This window comes from Thrips palmi, unplaced genomic scaffold (assembly GCF_012932325.1).
Source record: "Thrips palmi isolate BJ-2018 unplaced genomic scaffold, TpBJ-2018v1 HiC_scaffold_11, whole genome shotgun sequence".
Lineage (NCBI taxonomy): Eukaryota > Metazoa > Arthropoda > Insecta > Thysanoptera > Thripidae > Thrips > Thrips palmi.
The window spans coordinates 3904250-3925852 of NW_023144622.1; the positions used below are offsets into that span (position 1 = coordinate 3904250).

The 21603-nt window shown below is 60.0% G+C and overlaps 2 protein-coding genes across 5 annotated transcripts in view; both read left to right on the forward strand.

Moving 5' to 3' along the window:
- The first annotated feature begins 18 nt into the window (after window positions 1-18).
- Window positions 19-2554, forward strand: LOC117639780 (40S ribosomal protein S15Aa). 3 transcript variants are annotated; one of them, XM_034375681.1, is made up of 4 exons: window positions 19-167; window positions 740-874; window positions 2196-2361; window positions 2438-2554. In XM_034375681.1, exons 2-4 carry the CDS (start codon window positions 742-744, stop codon window positions 2529-2531), a joined length of 393 nt encoding a protein of 130 aa, XP_034231572.1. In that variant the 5' UTR covers window positions 19-167; window positions 740-741; the 3' UTR covers window positions 2532-2554. The 3 variants fall into 3 exon arrangements, with proteins under 3 accessions (XP_034231572.1, XP_034231573.1, XP_034231574.1); XM_034375682.1 differs by having other exon boundaries at window positions 96-226; XM_034375683.1 differs by lacking the exon at window positions 19-167 and adding an exon at window positions 239-357.
- An 885-nt stretch (window positions 2555-3439) lies between these two features.
- LOC117639408 (protein sidekick) overlaps window positions 3440-21603 on the forward strand; it is a 40157-nt gene continuing 21993 nt past the window's right edge. For both annotated transcript variants that reach the window (XM_034375021.1, XM_034375022.1), the window contains exon 1: window positions 3440-3891. In XM_034375021.1, coding sequence (XP_034230912.1) covers window positions 3729-3891 — 163 coding nt within the window. In that variant the 5' untranslated portion in view covers window positions 3440-3728. The remainder of the gene's footprint in view (window positions 3892-21603) is intronic.

The following is a 21603-nucleotide window of genomic DNA, read 5'->3' on the forward strand; positions in this document are numbered from 1 at the left end:
ACGTGACTGTACACAGATGTGGCAATCCTGGCCGTGCGAGGAGCTCCTTTGCCCAGCTGGTCGAAAAGGAACAAGCAGAACACACAGCCTTCTCCAAACAGTAGAGCCTCGGAATTCCTTTCCTGTGCAACGCGTGTAATCGCAAGGTTCGCGGCCTCTCAAAGCCAGTAAGTTATCTGTATTTATTAATCCAATCCTTGCTGGAAATTTGCGCATTTGCCATCAGGTACATTATGCAGGCTCTATTAAACACGTTATGGAACCCCGCACATAGTTGGTCTCTGTGATTATCGTACTATCGCTGTTCTAACCTATGGTCAACACCGGATTGTCTGGTGCTAAGAAGTCAATCGTTCGGTCTGTTTTCTCTCTGAATATTATGCATTTGGGCGTTAATATTTCAGTGCACGGGGCTCTTGTAGCGTTCCCCGGCGGTTTTGTGTAATTGTTCGACCACTTGCATTACTTTCGGCTTAGTTGCTTACATGTTTGAGCCGCCGCCGTGTTTGCCAACACAACTCATAGATTCAATTTTTGACCAAGTGTGTGTGTCCTCAGTTCGCTTCTACCAGTGTTCGGCGTTACTTTAAGTTCGTTTTATTTGTCAAATCTCAAGATAGAATTCAGTCACTGTTGTTTATTTGGTCACTCCACTAGACGTCTTAACCTACTCTTACTATCTTGTATGATCAACTCTCAAGTTGCTATTCTCTCAACAATTGTACCCCGTCTGTTGCAGAAATGGTGCGTACCAACGTTCTCGCCGACGCTTTAAAGTCGATCAACAATGCTGAGAAGAGAGGCAAGCGTCAGGTGCTCATCCGCCCCAACTCCAAAGTTATCGTCAAGTTCTTGTCCGTGATGATGAAGAAGGGTAAGAAACAATGTTACACTTGCGAAATTAAAACCTCTAAATAGACATTTTATCTAATGAAAGGCAGAGCACTTCAATGAGAGGAATACATTTCTTGATAGCAGGTGCTATGTATCTTACTGTGGCTCTATGTACATTTTACTCAGATTGTCCTAAACTAGGTGCTGTGAGGCAGGTGGTATAACTTAAGAACTACTGGACAGAAAGTGGGGAACCTTGTTGGGGGAATGATTTCTTGTCGACTTAATTTTGAAGATTATAAACAATGTTTTCTTAAATTTATGGAAGTATTGTCGCATGTAAGGGCATAATTATCAAACCAATTTCTGTTACTATTGTTCCCTGATTTGGTTATGTCATCATCTACATCTTGTGTTGACATGTTACTAGTCAGGGAAGAGAAAATAGCCTAATTAAAACCCAGTAGCATTGGCTCGTGTCACATACTGGACCTGTCTCAAGGCACATCCCATGAGTTTCAATTACTTCTGTTCCCTGATTAGGTTATGTCATTATGCATTATCGTATTGATATTTGTCGAATCAGGGAATAGAGAATTGTCTTATCAAAACCCAGTTTCATTGGCTCACGTCATTTACTGGACCTGTCTCAAGACACATCCCATACTTTTCAATTATTTTTGTTCCCTGATTTGGTTATGTCATCATCTACACCTTGTGTTGACATGTTACTAGTCAGGGAAGAGAAAATAGCCTAATTAAAACCCAGTAGCATTGGCTCATGTCACATACTGGACCTGTCTCAAGGCACATTTCATAGGTTTCAATTTTTTTTGTTTCCTGATTAGGTTATGTCATTATGCATGTATTGTTTTGATATTGGTTGAATCAGGAAATAGAGAATTGTCTTATTAAAACCCAGTTGCATTGGCTCACGTCATTTACTGGACCTGTCTCAAGGCACATCCTTCACTTTTTAACTATTTTGGTTCCCTGATTTGGTTATGTCATCATCTATATCTTGTGTTGACATGTTACTAGTCAGGGAAGAGAAAATGGCCTAATTAAAACCCAGTTGCATTGGCTCATGTCATATACTGGACCTGTCTCAAGGCACATCCCATGAGTTTCAATTACTTTTGTTCCCTGATTAGGTTATGTCATTATGCCTATATCATTATGATATTTGTCGAATCAGGGAAAAGAGAATTGTCTTATCAAAACCCAGTTGCATTGGCTCATGTCATAAACTGGACCTGTCTCAAGACACATTTTATAACTTCATTGTTGGCGTACTACGCTCACATTACTTCAGTTTCTTTCGATGTCCTTACATCTATTTTGTTTTTCTCTGTTGTCAGGTTACATTGGTGAATTCGAAATCGTCGATGACCACAGGGCTGGTAAAATTGTTGTTAACCTGACTGGTAGGTTAAACAAATGTGGTGTCATCTCACCTCGCTTTGATGTACCCATCACTGAAATTGAAAAGTGGACCAACAACCTCCTGCCATCCAGACAGTTTGGGTAAGATATCTGCCTTTCATCTTTTTCTATTATCTTGATGTTGAAAATTATTTATCTATTAAATTATTTCTTGCAGGTATGTTGTGCTGACCACAAGCGGTGGAATCATGGATCATGAAGAAGCCAGGCGAAAACACTTGGGTGGCAAGATTCTGGGTTTTTTCTTTTAATTAATTAAAACTATCAAAGTAAATTTGCCTTTGTAAGTTTTTCCTCCCTTACCTTATTGCACTCTCGACATTATAGTTGACATTTAAACATTATATTTTTATGAAATTCAAGTTGTTGATACCACTGTCATGGATCAGCAGACATGACTTTACTTTGGATAACATTCAATACATCTAGAAAATTAATTGCTGTAGAGATGAGACACACATTAGAGGGATGCCTTGGCCTCAAGATGGAGTGCAGTACCTACCGGATCCATTATCAACTGCCCTAGGCTTTTCCACAGTGGGCTATTTTTTTTTTTCAATTCAGTCACATGGTGCAAAACCCTCCTGTTCAAGAGAGAAATAAAAAAAAAACAAAGTCAAAGCAGCATAGAAAGATAAATCAAACCATTGTCAGAGAAATAAAACTTTGGCACTTGGCTGCTTCACGTAGAAAAGCCCTACTACGCGCCTAGCAGGTAGGCAGCTCTGTATGCGCCATGTATATGGTGTTGCCTACTCACCAGGCGCGCGGTGGTGAAACCCTTGAAATCTCGGAGTGCACTGAATCTCAGGCCAGACGGCCACCACTTCGGCTCCAAACTAGCTCCTCTGGATCTGTTCCAGGCTTCACACGAAGAACCTCAAAAAGCATACTGCTCCTACATTTGAAATACGCGAACCAAGCGCCCATTTCAGGGTGCCTTTCAGGTGGCGCGCTCTGGCGGGGCGCTGAGCAAACCTGGCCGGCAGCGAGGCGGGGCGTGGCGTGGCGTGGCGTGGCGTGGCGCGCAGCGCGCCGCTTGCTGGTGCGCATGCGCGGAGCCGCGCCGCCGCGCCGGCATTCCAAACGGGCGCTGGGCTGTCCAGGCACGGCACAGGCGGCCAGCCAACAGGCAGCCAGCAGCCAGTCCTCCGCGGAGCCTTGGCGTGGTGAGCCGCGTCCGTCGCCCCGCGCGTGCTTTGCGCCCAGCGGTGTGCCAGACAGACTCGCCCCTCGTCCTCGTGCTTTGTGTTGCCCAGTGAGTGGCCAGTGGTGTCAAAGCAGTGCAGTGCGTGCGAATGTGATGGCTTGGTGGAGCCGCCTTCGGGTGACGTCTCTGGTGAGCAGAGGGTGAGGTTTTCAAGATTGTGTTGTGCACCCGCCGTGGTGAACGGAGTTTACCTTCAACGGTTGGCGGGGCGGCCTCAGCGGCCCGGCGAGCCTCAGCCATGTCGCGAGTTGCGTCTACCTGTGCCGCGGACGCGCGGTGGCCGCGAAGGCCACGGACTAGAACGCGAACACTACCCTGGGGTTGGATTACGACCACGGCGAGACACCCCCTCGTCTTCAACATGCTCGTCCTGTCGCTGCTGGCCGTTTCGTGCCTCTCGGGTGAGTGCCTTGGATTCCTCATCTCGGCGCCGTGTCGCCGTGCTTCTGCGAGGAGAGCCGTTTCTACGCGCACCCCACCGGTACCTTCCTTGTGCCACCCTTCGGTACCAGCCTGCCGCTCGGCGCCTTCATCGCGAGCTTGCGATGCTTCGTAAGGCAAAAGGCGCCCCTCGGGCGTCGCAACCTGCTGACGGCACACCACTGTGGCCGTGTAAGCGCTGCTGTCCGGCAGCAAGGATGCTGCATGAGGGGCTTGTCGGGCAGCATGACGGCCTTGCAGTCCCCTTCCAGCTTGACCGGCGCGCCAACCAAACGGACTCGGCCCCAGCCGCCCTTGCAGTGGCGTGGCGTCGAGATAAGCCCGCTGGCGACGCACGGGCTGCGAGGGTGACAGCCAACGCCTCGTCTCCACGTCGCCGCCGCCGTCGCCGAGGTGCAGCCACGGGAGATAAAGGGTCCTGGAGACACGAGGACGGGCCGACGGTGCGCTCCCAGGATCAAGGTGGCCGCCGTCGAGTACACCGTGAGGGAGGACCGTCGGGCGGAGGCGAGGTGCTCGCGCGGTGCTCGCCTCGCCGCTCGGTGCATGCGGTGCATACGGGTGTAAACAAAGGCGTGCTCGGGCGCACTCGGCTCGGCTCGGCTGGCACGATCGGCCCGCCGAGTAGGCCGCTACGCCCTGCCATAGGCCCTGCCTGGAGTCTGCAGCCGCTGGAGCCAGGTGACTCGTTCTGCGGCTGGATGCCGAGAGTCGCTCTGTCTCTCTCGCACCCACACGGCACGCCCCGCGAGTGCGAGAGAGACAACGACTCTCGGAATCGGTGTGCAGCGCTGGGCCGGAAGCGAAGTTCGAACCTAACGGCTGGCGGGGGTGGGGGTGGGGGAGGTCTGTGGCCCGGGTTGCCCGGGCCGGGGGTGAGGATGGAAGCCGCAGCTGCTCCCCCACCCCCGCGACGCCACCCTTCTCACCCCTCGTGTCCGGGACGACGTCCAGGTGTGCACTATGATGTCCTGGACGGTGCCCGACGGCGCGGGGGTGGCGGCTCCTCCAGGGTGGCACTGACGGCACGGACGCCACCCCGCCACGCCGGCAGTCCGAAGCAAAAGCGCCGCTCCCTCCCGGCGCTGCAGTGACCTGCAGTGCGCCGCAGCGAGTCGAACCTGGGAGACTTGAACGCGCCGAGAGTGGCGGCTGCGAACGCTGCGAACCAACAACGAAGCGCTGCGTCTCTCTCACTCGTGGTGCGTCCCGCAGGGGTGCGAGAGAGACAGAGCGAGGCAGTCTGGTGCTGGTGGCGCCGGGTCGCAGTGGCCGAAGATTGAACCGAGACCTGAGGATGCCGGCCATCGGGCCACGCCGACGGTGTGACTGTGCTCCGGGAAGGCCGGAACGCCGGAACTGGGCGTGGCTTGCTGGAGGGGGCCGACGCAGAGGGCAGAGGCGCCCTGCCCTGCCCTGCCTGCCCTGCGTCTGCACTGCGAGCCTTGGCCAGGCCTTGGCCGCCACGCTCGCATGCACCTGACTCCGTCTGGGACTGGCGGCCAGTCACTGCCCCTCGCTACCGCCGCTGTGTGTCTGTCTCTCTCTCTCTCTCCTACAGAGCCTTGCTGATCCTCGCCATTTCCAGTGGAGTGGAGGGAAGCCCCTGCTGGGCTTAACCTTTGAGTGAATTCCCCTGCTACCAGTGCAGTCAACCCATGCCGCTAGCGATGCATGCTCTCTTCCACCTGACCAGTGCGACCCGCTATGGCACACCGTTCAAAACTCCATTTCTCTAGCAGTGTAGGCAGCCAGATGCGGGAACGCGATGGGCCGTCTTTCCGGAAGTCCGCCGGTTTGAACCTCGCGCCGCCCGGACAAACCTGATCCAATCATCGCACCGGCCGGCACACCGCAGCGCCCTCCAGCAACAACAACAACATCACGAAATGACGGTTGTTGTTGTTGTTTGACGGCAGCCGATTTTATTCGGACAGTGTGGTGGCGCCGCCGGGCATGCGCGCCGCTCGTCTATTTATGTATGACGTTCCGGAAATAATGCGGGGTTGCCGTCGTCATCGTCATTGTGTCGTCCCGCAGTGTCCCGCCGGCCGTTCACGCTGGACTGCGCGCCGTGGCGTTTGGGCCTTACAGTGCATCTCTCTTTGTTTTTGGCCGTGCCCGCAATGAGGCTGCCGCGCTACCGCGCGTGGCGCGTGGGAGGCGGGGGCCGAGCCGGGCTAATCCGCGTAAGCGGCGTAAAGGGCTGTCCCGCTGTCCCAATGAACGAGGCGCCCCGCCCCGCCCCGCCCCGCCCCGCCCCGCCCCGCCCCGCCCCGCGGCGCGTGCAGCGACCCGTAATGCGGGTCCCGAGTCCTGAACGTCCGGCTTGGGCGCCACACAGTGGACTTGCCAGAAGACCGGTGCACTGAGAAAACCTTTTCGGCGTCAGCATCGAACCGTTGGTCTTCACCATCAAAAACTGTTTCATCCGACGGCGTGGCTTGTGTGCGCATGTATGTTCCTAGAACGGGGCGGCTGGTCATGGCAGTGGCGGTGGATTGCTTCTTACGTATTCGTTCTTTCGGCTGTTTTTTCCCTCCCCCCTCGCGCCCTGTCCCATATGATCGGCAGCGTTTTCTCATGTCAGCCCAACTCTGTAATATCCTGCTGTTCGTGCGACGACGGGGTGCTGCCGCTCTAGCCTCACGCACTACACACACACACACACACACACACACACACACACACACACACACACACACACACACACACACACACACACGTGCGACGAAGCCTCGCGGTGGTGTGTGTCAGTGGATCGGAATGTGTCAGCCCCTGATGGAATGGAGAAGGTTGATGTGAATGCGATGTGGTGTTTGATGCGTGCGTGTTTGGGAGGGAGGAGGGGGGGGGGTGCATCAATTGACCCGCTGGCCCACGCCACGGACGACGCGTAGCGACGCGTAGCGGGCATACTTCACCGGGGGCCTCATGATGGCGGGGGGAGAGCTTAGTCGCTTTGCGGGCACAATGAACTTGGCCGCTCATCCCGGCCAGAACGGATCACTGGTCTATACATCACGCGCGGGCACGCACAGAGGCCACAGTGGGCCAGAAGACCGGCGGAGGCGACTCTGGAGCTCAAAACGCGTCTAGAGTTTTGCCCGCCTACACGGGTCTTCTGGCCCACTGTGCGACGGCAAAGCTCGTTCGGTGGCCGAGGCGCGCTGGTAGCCTTTAGCTCGATTTGGAGTAATTTTTCCCAGCGGTTTGTTGACGCTCCCCGGTGTGGCTTCCGGTCGAAGTTCCAACTGCTGGCGGCAATGCTGGCGGCAATGCTGGAGGCACGACGCCGCGCCTTCTCGGTTTGCCTTTACCTGCGGCATGCCGTTCACACGCATAATGACAAGGGAGAGGGGGGACGCACACAAACACACACGCGAGGCAGCGCGAGGTAGGGCCGCGGTCGCGAGCCGGGCTAGGGTCGACGAACAGCGCGGTGCCTTGCCCTGGCCGAGGCCCTGGCCGTGCCGGCGCGTTCCGTCCCCGAAAAGGGGGCGGTCCCTAAGGCGCGTGCCCGGCGCCCGGACGACTCACAGTGGGCCAGAAGACCGGAGCAAAACTCCAGACGAAAGCGCGGTCTGGAAGTCTGGAACTGTTTCCAATCGCCCGCGGGGCTGGCGGGGCACTGCCGAGTGCAGCGTGGCGCTGGTCGCGCTGCTGGTGGAGCATTCTAACTGCTCTGGGCGCCGCCACGCCGCGCCGCGCCACGCCGCGGCGAGAGAACTCAACAGGTGGCCAATCCATTCCACTGCCGTAAGACTGCCGTTGCAGCGCTGCAGTGTTGCTAAGCAGTTGGCGGCGACTTGCCGCGGCTCGGCCGAGCAACAGGTTGGCGGTGCACTACAAGTCGTCGCTGTCCTGCTGTTCCCGCGCGGGTCCACGACACAGTCCACGACGGCGTGCCCGCTCGGCGACGGTCCCCGGCCGGCCGCGGACGGGGTTCGGTTTCCAGTATTCGAGAGCCGTCGCTCTGTCTCTCTCGCACTCTCGGGGCGCCTCGTGAGGGTGCGAGAGAGACGGCGACGAAAGCAGTGCTCTTCTGGGCGGTCGCGGCGGCGCCCTGGTTGAGGTTGACATCGGAAACCACGTGCAGGGAGGCAGTCGAGTCCTAGAATCCAGCACCCGGCTGGGAACAGCAGACTGAGTCGTTTCCGCCGCTGTCTCTCTCGCACCCGTTCAGATCGCCCTATGAGCGCGAGGGAGGGAGGCAGCGCGATGACTCTCGGAATCAGTCCGCTGTTCGGCTCGGCCGGATTTCGGCCGGATCGTTGCAATTAGTCTAATTGGCTGGCCCGGCCTACGGGCCTACGGGAGGAGGGCCATTTCGCACTCGAGCGAGCTGGCCAGCGTGCCCGGCCAGTGGCTGTGGCTGCCGTGGCTGCCTCGATCGCGGCTCTGTCGGCCAGACGGACCGGATTTTTGAACGTTCAGTACGGTCGCTGCTAGACCGTCGACGTCGTCGACGTGGCCGCGTGTGTCGTTTCAAAGTGCGCCTGCGATTTTGTGCGGACGCTTTGTACCTTTTTGCCCGTCCTTTATTTTATTCTTTCGCTTTCTCGAGCCAAGGCAAGCGCAATGAGGCTGCCCATTGCGCGCCTTGCCGCGTTCCGCGTTCCCACCACAAAGTGGGCTGGCCGGGCCGGCGACGGGACGGGCAGATGACTTTCCATGCAGAATGCTCGGGCCGAGGGCCGAGGACTTGTGGACGGCCAGTGGCCGCGGCCTGCCGTGCGAACCCTGCAGGCTGGTGATTCCAACCTCTGCCCCGCTGTCTCTCTCGCACTCGTGGGCGTGCCGGCGTGCCGCGGAGGTGCGAGAGAGACGGCCGGCGCGTGCCGGCGACAAGGGAGCCCGAGTTTTGGGAGAAACTCGCGCCGCTCATCAAGATGGTCCCACCCTTTCCCTGCGTGGCGTGTCATCGCAGTGGCGCGGCCTGGCGTTACGCGGCGTCGCGCGGCGGCCGTGGGTTCGAATCCCGGCCGGGGAAAAGCGCGTGCGACCCCGCCGGCCGCAGACCCGGGACCGGGTGAATATTCATCCATGGCGCAAAGTGGCGTGCTTCGTACCCAGTCGGCTGGCTGCAGGCTGATTCCGAACTCGTCGCTCTGTCTCTCTCGCACTCGCGGGGCGCTGCCCAGGGGCGCGAGAGAGACGGAGCGACGAAACACTCACGCGTGATCGATCCGCTACTGGCGGTGGGGCAGGTTCTCTCGCAGGGTCGCGGCTTTCGGTGCGAGTCGTTGTATAACGCCCCGTTCGTTGCTCCTACACTACAAGCGCACGCCGCGGCACGGCCGTCCCTCCGGGCCGTTTATGTAAATTTTCCCGCGGGATTGTGTAAAACCTCTGCTCCCGATCCTGTCCCGGCGATAGTTCATGTCATCTCGGTTTGGTGGAAACGTTTGTCTGAGTTATACGCGTTCCAGTGTGTTTCGTGAAAAATGCTGCGCCTTTTCATCGTTGTTCCACGACTCGGAACGGAAACGGAGGCTGAGTTAAATACCGTCGACCTGTGCGCGCGGGGTCTTACACACCCGCGGCCGCTCCTAGCTGTAGGTAGCGTCAGTACCTCTAGACGGAATCATTAATTCCCCCTCCCCCCTCCCTTCCCGAGGCCTCTCCACGAGTCAAGGCCGGCGCTGCCCGCCGCGGTACTCCCTATAACCGCCACCGTGGCGAACTAAGCTGGAAAAGATTACCTAGCAAAGGAAATGCCCCCTTTTTTTCCTCGACTTGTTTCTTTTTATTCTTTCCATTTCCTTTCCTCGGCTGCTGGTGCAAGTTGGCGTTACAACGCCTCAGCCCCCCCACCCTACGAGTCCGTCTGCGCCTTGGTCTGCGCGCGCCACGGTTCAGTGGCGGCACGGCGGCGGGGTGGAGGGGAAGGTGCAGCCCAGTGCAGCGCTGCCCAGTGGCCAGTTCGGTTTTATGGAGTGCAGGGGTGCCCCGCCCCGCCCCGCCCCGCCCCGCCCCGCCCTGCACTGCTCGGCGCCCGCGACGTAAACAATCGAGCGAACTATTTAAGGGTTGCTGCCTTCAATCTGCGCGCTGCACTGCAGGCCGATGCCGAAAACTCGTTCGGCCGCTCTGTCTCTCTCGCACTCGTGGGGCGTTCCGCAGGGGTGCGAGAGAGACAGAGCGAAAAGCAACGATCCGCCGGGCTGCAGACACGCGCGTTGTTTGGCCCGTCGTGAGCCCTCCCTCTGACTGCCTCTGGCTGCCTCTGGCCCGTCATGGCTCTCAGCCGTTTTCAACCGGGTTTACGTTTCGCCGCACGCTTTTCCGTCAGGCCGTGTACACACTGTCGGGGATGTTTCTGGCGCGCGGAAAAGGGAAAACTTGCGTTTTTAAAAGTTGCATCGTAGTTTTGCTTCCACGTTGATGTAATGTCACTGAACTAAGTCATTGCATTAATAGTTACATGGACTCGGGATTTGTCTTCGTATTTGGTGTGGAAAACCCAAGACAGGGGCTGCGTGTCCGTTCCCGAGGGTTGCGCCGACGCCCGCGGCGGGGATCGAACCGCGGCCTCGCGTAGGAGACACGCTTTGTGGTGTTGAAGGCCTGACTGGCCGGCAGTGCAGTGCCATGCGTGCCCGCCGTGTCGGCCTGATAGTATAATAAAGGAGTTGCTGGAGGCCGCGCGGCGCCTAGCCTCGCCCAGCCCAGCCGCGGTGTGCCGACGCTGGTCTCTGGGCTTCGCCATGTGCCTTACGGTGCTGTGTTCGACGTCTGAAGGCATCAGGTCCTCGCTCCGAGTCGCCGCCAACGGAGGCACCGCGCTGCAGGCTGGGTGGAGGCCGACGACGGCGTCCTAATGGGACAGTGTGTGAACGCCGTGGGCCGTGACGCTGACGGGGTCCTCGAGGCTCGGCGGCACTCGGCGCGTCCTGCCGCCCCGTCGAGGAGACAGGTGCCGCCGGAAGCAGCGCCGGCCGCGGACCGCGGGGGGCGTCGCCGACGACGGGGTGATTGTTTTCACGTGTAGGGTGTGGGAGGTCTGTCTGTCTGTCTGTCTGGCCGCCTGCCTGCCTGCCTGTCTGTCTGTCTACGTAGGCGTATGGAAGATTGCCGGGAAAATGCTGTAAAAGAAGGGGGCGTGAATGATACAAAGTGACTGGTTGCATCGAGGATGCCCGATTATTTTTATGCCTCCTCGCCGGCGAGATGGCGGCGGCGACTGGACGGTGCGGTACGGTACGGTAGTGGAGCTCTGAAGGCGACGGCGATGAGCTATTTGTGATGAACTGCCTTGCTTTGTTTTTGTGCCGCTTGGCGTTTTATTTCTCGGTTCCTCGAACGGTAATCCAGGCAGCCAGGCAGCCCCCGGCGTTTGCCTCGGCGTTTGTTGAGATGATCGGCTCAACTGGATCCATGCCGCGTCGCTCCGCGGCCGCGGGACGTGCGGCGCAAACCGCGGCAGCGGCCGCCTCTAGCCCGGCAAAGTCGGCGGCGAGTAAACAAACTGGAGCCCCGCCCCGCCACGCCCCGCCCGTGATGCAACGGTCCTATAACAAGCTGGATTTACTTTACAGGATTTCGGGGCCCGCCCGTCCGGGCCTGCCGCGGCCTGCCCGGCCTGCCGCTACCGGGCCTTTTAGGTGTGGCACGCTTTGTGATTGTTTTGCAGGACTGCCTGACTAACGACATAGACGTGCGGCGTGTGTGTCTGTCTGTGTGTGCCCTATTTTTAACCCGCCGGCAATGGAGCGCGCCCCGCGCCGACAGACAGGCCCACGGACGACGGAGAGACGCATGATGAGTCGCCACCGAAAGCCCGCTCCGCACCGTTACACGTCCACACTCGGCAAAGGGTTTCGCCCTGTCACCAAGTCGTTCGGAGCCCAGTTCGGAGCAGCACGGTCGCGGGCCGCCGGGCTCGCCGTTGGAGGGAAGCACCTTGGAGCAGCGCCTTGAAATGCTGTGGAAAAGGCTGGAGGCGTTTCTTCTTTCCGATCGTGGAGTCGGCCTGTCGAGTGATACGAAGCAGGACTCCGGCCTGGCGGGAGCCGAGTCGCCCAGGCGGTGGCGGCCCTGGGCTCTACAGTGCACTAGAGCGTGGCGGCGGCGGGCCGTCGTCTCCGGCAGGAACCGCGCGCCCGGACTATTTCGGAAAGGGTACCCGAGCGAGGAGAGTATACATGGCAAGAGGAACGGGCACTCGTTTTAAATAGGCGGCTTAGAACCACCGCCTGTAAAGGTGTTGTGTCTTAAGTTGCGTGTGGTACTTGTCGAGGTACAGTACCCGGTCCCCTCCCTTGCGTCGGACGGCGGGACGGCCCGGGTGGGGCCCTATCATTAGTTCATCACCTCGTCGAGCCGGAGCCTCGGGGCTGCCCAGCGAATCCGAAGCGACGCTCTGTCTTATCTCCCGCACCCCCACGGCCCGCCCCATGAGTGCGACGGAGACGGAGCGACGAAAAGACCCTTCAGAACGTCGGAGTCGCTCGCTGGCTGGACGCCCTGGACGCCTTGAGGGAGAGGGCGGCCATGCTTGCCCCCCACCCCTTCCCCTCCCCGACGATGTTGATTTTGGACGCGTTTTACTACTCCACGCGTCCTGTACGCTCAAGTTGTTATTTGGGGCGCCCCTCTCGGCTCTGATTAGTAGACCTGTACCCGTGTCGACCCTTGAGCCCCCCCCCCCCCCCTCCCCTCTCGCCGCCCCATTCAAACATTCTCGCTGCCCGGTGGTGCCCGGTGCGACACAGTCATGCGTATCGGAACGCTGAAGGCGGCCCGCCGCTTGCATGCCTAATGTCATACAGTGGTACTGCAGGGCAGTGCAGGTACCTGCCGTCCCGGATCGAGTGCCGCGGTGCCGAGACGCGCTCCACCACGTCGTCGTCGTCACGTCACGTCTCGTCACGTCTCGTCACGCGCGGACTGGTGGCAGCCGAGCTTTGTGTGTGACGCGGCGTGACCTCGGGTGTGACCCCCGCACCCTCTCCTCCTGCCTTTCCTCCTGATGGGCTGTAGCAGTCTGGTTACGAAAACCGGCTTCGTCGCTCTGTCTCCCTCGCACCCCTGCGGATAACGCCCCCGGCGTGCGAGAGAGACGCAGCGAGTGTTCGGCGTCAGAGACAAAGGTCGGGATTCCGGCGCGCACGCGGAAGCAAGGAAGCGCGCCGTGAGTGTCCTCCAGCCTCGGGCTCCTCCAGCAGTGCTCCAGCAGTGCCGCGCCTCCCCGCCCCTTTGGGGGCCCTCTTGGTTTCCCACCTGAGCGTCCAGTGAGGGTGGCCGTCGTGCTTTGCGGTGGCGGCCGGGTCTAATGACACCCACGCCAGTGGCCCTCCAGTGGCGCACCCTGGAAGGCGTTCCAGGAACCTCCGTGAACCTCAGCGGTGTCCAGGATGCGCTGATGCGCCGTGCTACGCCGCTGCGTGGAGAGCTGCGAGCAGGCCTATGGGATCGTATAGGGCCCAGAAGACAGTAGCCCCCACCACCTTACCGCACCAACCCGCAACCACCCGCGCAGCGAGTTAGACTTGCCCAGCACCAGGCATAGCGCGGACCCGTCCCCCTCTATCCCCCTCCCTACCCTCCACCACCCGCGCCGTCCCTACGCCGAATGTTTAGCTCGCTGCGGGGGGGTGAGGAAAGCAAGGCAGGAAGGGTGGGGTACGCTTGGGATGGTGGTGGGGGCTACTGTCTTCTGGGCCCTATGGGGTCCGAGATCCAGCAGGTGTGGCGGGGCGGGGCGGGGCGGGGCGGGGCGGCTTCATTCACGGCGTCCCACCTCGACGGGGGCCCGCCCCGCCTTTGTGCATAACAGCACCCCGAAGAAATGGCGCTGGCTACGCCGTGCTACGCCGTGCTACGCCGCTGGCGTCGGCCTGGAAGCCTGGAAGGTCTGCGCTCGGCCGATTGTTATCTGGATCCGAAATGGATTTCTCGCCTCGCCTCGCCGGCCCCGCCCTCCCCACCTGTCTCCGTCTCTGTCCCCCTCGCTGCTCCCATCGGTTTTGTAATTGCCGCGAGGTAGACAGAGGGAGAGAGAGAGAGACACGCGGCCGCCGAATCCGTTCCCCTCGGGGCAGCCGGGCCAGCGACCAGCCCTCGGTTTGCCTTCTCTTTCTTTCTCGTCCTCGTTTCGGGAATGGCAAGCGCGCTCTAGGTTTCTCGGTTTCTCCCGTGTCATGTCGCCCACCCCGTGCGCCGCACTGCCGTGGCACTGCAGTGCACCGCCGCCGCCGTGCCGCCGTGCCGCGCTTTCCTCCACGCCGTCGCGGCGGCCAGCGGCGCGTGGCGGGTGGCGGTGCTTGGCCGTGCTTGGCCGTGCTTGGCGGTGCTTGGCCACGCAAATGAAGCTTTTAAGCGGGTTAAGTGCCCTGGCGGGCTGGCGGGGCCGCGGCCGCGGGGAAGGGCGCGGACCGGCGGGGCGGCCCTTGCCGTGACCAAGGAGTCTGTGCCACTTACGGCGGGGTAGGCCCGCCAGGCCCGCCGGTCGGATAGTCACTCCGGCGGAGTTCAGCCCGAGTCGAGGCCCGCGGCGATGACGGTCATGGGGTGAATGGATGGCCGGCTACCGGGGGCCGCGGGGGCCGAGACGCCGACCAGGAAGGCCCGCGGCGGTGGGGATCGAACGCGCGCCCGCCGTGAAGGATGGCCCGAAGGACGCCGAGGAGCTCCCCGTCTTGGAGGGCCTACACTGCCTCGGCGAGGTGAGGTGAGGAGAGCTGAGCACGCAGCACGCTCCTCAAGAACAGGGAACAGGCCGGGCAGGGGCTGACGCGGTCGCTCATGCCGCGCGCTGCGGCCACGGCGGCCACGGCGGCGGCGTTGCCAGATGGCCGAGATGAGCCTGGAGCAGCCCCCCTTACCGCCGCGCCCCCCTCCCCCCGCGCCGTCACCTGGCGCACGCCGCACGGCCGGGGCCGGCCCGGCTCGGCGCGGCCCCCGTCGCCCGGACTCGGCCGGGCTCGGTGCCTCTCGGTGCAGCCTGCAGGCTGCAGCCTCAGCACGCCTCGGCGTGTGCATAGCCGGTGCATGCTGCTTGCAGCTCGGTGAGCTGAGCTCGGTTAGAAAGGGGGGGGGGCAGACAAGTCTAGCAGCGAGTGCCCCTGGCTGCCCCGCCCCACAACAAAGCCCCTCGCCTCGGCCCCAGGTGACTCCACGCCGGTCTCTCCAGTGGAGTCTCCACCCGCATTGCGCGCCTGCCTGCCTACGCGACAAACGTTCAGCTTCACAGTAATTGTTACGGCTGGGTTTCGTTTTTCTCGGACGGCGGCGCGGGGAGTCGCACGATGTCCACGATGGCTTGGCTTTGGCTCAGCTCGACCGGACCGGGTCGTGTTGCAGCGTTCCACAAGGCGAGGGCGGACTTACCCGCGGAAACGGAACAACGGGCAGAGTCGACGGTTGGCTTTGGATTACCGCGTGACCGCCTCGGTTCTGCCTGCGGTGCACGCTGCGCATGCGAGACGGACAGACAAGACAGACAGGCGGACAGACAGACAGATGCACGCGTTGGATGCGACTCTGGCGATGCGCAATGCCTGCCGGCAAGCCTCGCGTCGGCAAGCCCTTTGCAGTGCACTTGCAGACGGTCCTGGAATCAAGTGGCAGGGAGTGGGCGTCCCTCGGCCCCTCGGCGCGTGGCCTCGTTTGACCGCGCCGCCGCCCGCACTAGAAGTACGCAGCCAGTGCGCCCCGCTCAAGTTTGCTCATGTCACAAGTGCTCCAGGAATCTGGCCGACGGCGGCGACGTCCTTTTGGGAAGGCCGGGCTCATGGACCCCGGGTTCTTGGAGGGCACTGCGCAACCCGCGTGGTGAAGGGGAAGGGGGGGGTCAGGCCCGTACCTGCCAACCTGCCCTTCCAGGACTCCCAGGCCTTCCCAGGGCTCGGTGGCGACGCGAGAAGGGCACGACGGATTCCAGATTCCAGGCGGTGCGGTCCAGCTGGAGTCCGGGCGCTGTAGCGGCTGGAGCGGCTGGAGCGGCTGCAGGGCGCTGCTTCCAAGATAACACTGCACGGCACACGGCAGATAGCGGGGCGTCGGCCGTCCGGCTGCGTCGCGACGCCCGTAAATTTTGCCCTGGGGACCGGACTGCTGCTCGAGTATGAGAGCGACAGGCGTCCTGGCCGGGATTACGCATGCGCGCTGTCTGTCTCTCTCTCGCACTCGAGGCCGCACTGTAGGGGTGCGAGAGAGACAGGGCGAGTCCGCTGCACTGCATGACCGCGATGCTGCACCTGTGCCAATCGGGCCAGCCTCGCATCCGGCGCGCCGCGGCGCCGCCATGCAGACCATGCAGTCCGTCGGGCAGTCCGTCGGGCACCACACTTTGGCGGCACTTACGTACCGCCTTGGCTGTAATTACAGCCTGGGTGCCGTTGGCCAGCGAGGGTGTGGCTCGCCTCGCTGTGAATGGCTGGCTGGCTGGCCGTCGTCCGGCCGCGGTCCTCCAGGAGGAGGAGCAGGACCTCCTCGCGGCGAGATGGGCGGCCGGCGCCTCCCCACTGTGTCAAGTTGGCAGGACTGCGAAGACCGCCGGCATGACTGTCTCTGTCTTGGCCGCGCAGTGCTTGCCGTCTGTCTTTGTTTCTGCTCACCTTGGCCCGCCCCGCCGTCGCCCCGACCGCAGCACGCTTATTCCCGCCGAGTCCTTGGCCTTTCCCCGCGGGGCGAATCGGCTGGGTCGGCGACGTCGCACCGCGGAGTCATACCTCGCCCTCCGACCTTCATCTCAATTTTAAATATTAAACTTCTTTGTGTCGTTGTACTGCACCCTGTTTTTTTCGGACCCTGGTCCCTCCACCTCCACAGGGTTCCTCCCCGCGGTGCGGTCCCCATACGACCAGCAATTTTGAAAAGATAACCGATCCGTGTGTTCGCACCCGCCGCCTCGCCCGCGAGAGTGAAAAAGAAGTAAATCTTAAAAAAATAAAAATAAAAAGGGTTTGAAAGTTGAACCCCCACGTGCCGGCACTGGCAGCCACGCACGTGTACACCACGTGTGCTGCGCTCCGCCACGTGAGCCCCGCCAGCCGGAAGGGGTTGTCGGCCGCAGCCTTCTTTATGGGCAAGTTTTACCCGCGAGACAAACTAAGTTTTTTTCGTCGCGCGTTGATGGTTGTTGGACGTCACATTTTCGACTACTTTTTCCGCGGCTTCTTTTTTCGGTGCAAAAACGGCGGTTCCCGCGGCGTGCCTCGCTCTAATGAACCAATCGGCTGCCTCTTCGTGGTCGTTAATGTTCAAGCAGCGGAACCTTTTATTTTTACCGTTTTTTCTCTCTCCCTTTTTTTTCTGTTTCTCTTTTGCGTGAAACGATGCGGCACGGCGGAGAGAGGCAGCGGCTCTCATCGTTCCGGGCACATTCTTGGAGATCATCTCGAGCTGGCGTCCGCCGGGATTGCGTCAATTCCCATCAAACTGGCCGATGCTGCTGGTGGTGATGGTGTTGATGATGGCGGGAGGATGGTGACAGCGGAGGCGGAACTGCCCCGCCCTCGCCTCCCCTTTCTTTCAAAACGGAAAAAAAATGCTCTTCCTTCCATCGCTCACTTCTCTCCTCTGTCTCTCTCCTCTCCCTGAAGTTTGTCCACACGTCCTTTTTCTTGCTCGTGTTCCGGTGGGGCATTAGTGCAGTGGGCTCGACGCTGCACCGTTTAGGAGGAGCAAGCCGGCTCAGGTGTCGCAGTGAGGCTGCCTCTGTGTGTGTGTGTGTTGTGTATATATATATATGTGTGTGTGTGTGTGGTGTCTGTGTCACAGTGTCACACGTCGGCGGGGTTCCTGCTGCTTTCCCGCTGCGCCGTGTCACGACTCTCGTCACTCCCACACAAATACACACACACACACACACACACACACACGTTCATGCACTCATACTCGCAGGAAGTCTAGTTGCCCGGATGAGTGTCCTGCTGCTGATGGAACGCAGCTCTTTCCAAACTCGTCGCGCTCGTCTGTCGGTGTTGATGACCGACCGTGGGATCGAATACCGGCGACAGTTATTTTCTTTTTTTCTTCTCTGCCGCGGCGTGGGTCCTCCTAGATCGGAGCCCCGTGACGTGCTCTCGTGGCGCCGTCGCCTCCGCGTCGCCCTGACCTATCTCACGGCGCGCACGGCGGGGCTGGCGGGGCTGGCGGGAGTCGCGGCTGCGCATGCGAAATTCGACGTGCCTCGTTGAGCCACCGACACTTTGGCAGTGAGAGTACGAGAGAGAGAGAGAGAGAGAGAGAGAGAGAGAGAGAGAGAGAGAGAGAGAGAGAGAGAGAGAGAGAGAGAGAGAGAGAGAGGTGGCACCGTGTCGCGAAGTGGCGGCGCCGCGGCGATGATTTTAATTGCACGCCAATTTCCCGCAGCTACACTGTGCTGTAGTGCCCTGCACTGCTGTGTGTTGAGCAAGAAGCCGGACTGGCTTGGCCTGCCTGGCGTGTGGTGGCTCAGGCCGGTCGCTTTGGGCGGGTTCTCTAGGCGGCAGATTAACGTAGCGGGTAGCCACTCACACACTGACGGACACACACACATCACACACACACTCGCTGCCACGCGCCTGCACACGCTTACCATGCTCATGAGTAGCAGCAGCAGGAGGAGGACATTGAAAGCAACGGAATACGCCGCTACCTGCTGGCAGTGCTGGCAGTGCTGGCTGCGGCTCAAGTTGTTAGAAATTCAGCGCAAATGCGCGCACGCTGCACGTTTACACGCACACACGCACACATACACACAGAGGAATGAAAATGCACCGCTTTGGCTATGCATGGGCGACCGCTCGGTCTCGGAATGCGTCTGCTCCCGAAGGATGCACTCACTCGCCACTGCAAGCGCGTCGATGCCGGTGGCGGGCACTGCTCAGAGAGAGAGAGAGAGGGGCACTCTGTTTCGGAATCGCCAGGGCCCTGGCTGCTCACGTCCCGACGCCCAAGCGACGCCCACCCAAAACTCGAGACGGTAAATCACGTACCGGTCGGTGGCGCCGGAAGCACTGTAACAGGCACCGCCAGCCGATGTGTGTGTGTGTGTGTGTGTGTGTGTGTGATGCCGGGCGACGCCCCCCATTCACTGATGCGATGCATGCACAAAGAGTCCCCACCGCCGCCATTTTATCTCTCATCGTTATGTATCGGGTCGCTGGTTGACAATAATGCGAGCTTCCGATGTTGCGTTACGACGACCTTGATTACAGTGGCGCACCGCCTGCCGGAACCGGATTCGCGTAAAAACAACAACGAAAAAATCCACAAAAATAGACCACAAAAAATTAAAATTAAAACTACTGTAGAATGCGTGGAGAAACTGATTGGCCCGTCGCCTCGCGGCTCGCGGGGGGTCCTGGTCCTCCTCGGCCGACTTGGCCTCCTCGCCGCACTACGTGACGATGTCCGTGACGCACTCCGACGGAATGCACGCCGCGTCCGGACCGCCACGCCACGCCACGCTCGGGGCACTTCGACAGCATTGGCCGAAACCTCGGTCCACGGACGTGCTGGAGGCTGTGGTAGACCTGCTGGAGGCTGTGGTAGACCTGCTGGAGGCTGTGGACCTGCTGGAGGCTGTGGTAGACCTGCTGGAGGCTGTGGTAGACCTGCTGGAGGCTGTGGTAGACCTGCTGGAGGCTGTGGACCTGCTGGAGGCTGTGGTAGACCTGCTGGAGGCTGTGGACCTGCTGGAGGCTGTGGTAGACCTGCTGGAGGCTGTGGTAGACCTGCTGGAGGCTGTGGTAGACCTGCTGGAGGCTCTGGTAGACCTGCTGGAGGCTGTGGTAGACCTGCTGGAGGCTGTGGTAGACCTGCGAGAGTGAGTCTAGTGCAGCGGTTCTCAACCTTTCTCGGCTCGCGACCCCAAATTTGTAGCCAAAAATTTCCGCGACCCCCAGGAAAAGTTTCGCGACCCCACGGGACCCCTCCTTTAGCATGCCACTGCGTCTGATCCGAGGCGGGCATTTTGCTCCCTCAACGGGCAATTGGTCTTTGGACCTTCCTTTAGCATGCCTCTGTTACGGAGTGCGATTATCAGTCTTAGTTTGGGGGCAGTATTGTCTCAAAGTTGGCCAAAACGCTCAGAAATGTCTTTGAAAAATCATGTTTTGGGTCGATTTTAAGCAGCCACTGCGTCTGATCCGAGCCGGGCATTTTGCTCCCTCAACGGGCAATTGTTCTTTGGACCTTCCTTTAGCATGCCTCTGTTACGGAATGCGATTATCAGTCTTAGTTTGGGAGCAGTATTGTCTCAAAGTTGACCAAAACAGTCACAACGGTTTTTCAAAGACATTTCTGAGCGTTTCGCCAACTTTGAGACAATACTGCTCCCAAACTAAGACTGAAATCACACTCCGTAACAAAGCATGCTAAAGGAAGGTCCAAAGACCAATTGCCCGTTGCTGGGGACGAGGTACCGCCTCGGGCAGACGCAGTGGCTGCTTAAAATCGGCCCAAAACACGATTTTTCAAAGACATTTCTGACCGTTTTGGTAAACTTTGAGACAATACTGCTCCCAACTTAGACTGATAACACACTCCGTAACAAAGGCATGCTAAGGAAGGTTCAGACCAATTGCCCGTTGAGGGAGCAAAATGCCCGCCTCGGATCAGACGCAGTGGCTGCTTAATCGGCCCAAACCGACCCCAGCTACCTCGCCGCGACCCCTTAAAATTTTTTCGCGACCCCTGGGGTCGCGACCCTAAGGTGAGAACCACTGGTCTAGTGGAGTTGTACGCCCGGGCGTCTGTTACGAATCTGCTGGAGTCTGCGGTTGGCCTCCTGGAGTCTGTGGCGAATCCGAGTGAGGTGGTCCTGCTGGAGTCTGCGGCGCTGGAGAATCTGAAGGACGCTCGGCCCGGCTCGGCCCGGCCAAGCACGGCCCGGCCCGGCACTCGGCAGGACACGAGACATGAAGACGACGGTCACACAAAGGCGCACATGGCGGCGCGTCGCCGGTACGTCGGCCAAACCGGTCGCAGCAGTGCGCCGGCAGCCAGGCGGCCAGCCAGGCAGCCAGCCAGCCGGGCCCACCTGAGAATTTTATGTGCTTCTTTCCAACTTATTACCGAGCAAGCCCCTCGGCTTTGGTTTCGTTCCTTTATCCAAGCCGCTCCGCGCGCGTCGTCATCGCGTCGCCGGCAGCTAGAGGAGCCACTGCCTCGGGGTCCGGGGCCATCATGCCGGCCGTCATGGACCGTGTTTCACGTTGTGTGAAGCCATTTGGGGACCGGGGCACCCTGGAGCCTCCAGGCAGGCAGGCCGGCCGGCCAGGTGTGGGTGTTCGTCAGCAAGAATTGCGCCTCGTTATGTAACCCGTGTGTCTGTGTGAGTGACTGTGTGAGTGTGGCGCGCGCTCGCTGATTGAGCTGGTGCCTTCCCATTGACGAGTGAGTGATGTGTGACCCCGCCCTGCCCCGCCGCGCCGCGCCGCGGCCCGCGGAACGCTTCGGCGGCCTGCATGTCTCGTCGGAGTGTCGGACTCGGGTCAACGTCCTTGCCGTGGCCCGGCGTAGTGGCCCGGTGCCTTGACTCGGCGGCCCAAAGCCGGCTCGCGGGTTCGCTGTGGGAACCGAACGAGGGAACGGCCGAAGAGCAGAGACACTCGCGAGGTGGCGCCAGGTGCACTGTATGTGTGTGTGGCTCGGTCCGGAAACGCCGATGAAGTGCGCGATGCGCGGTTGTTCTTAGCAGCACGTTGTTTCCGTTTTAGCCGCTCGATGGATTCCCG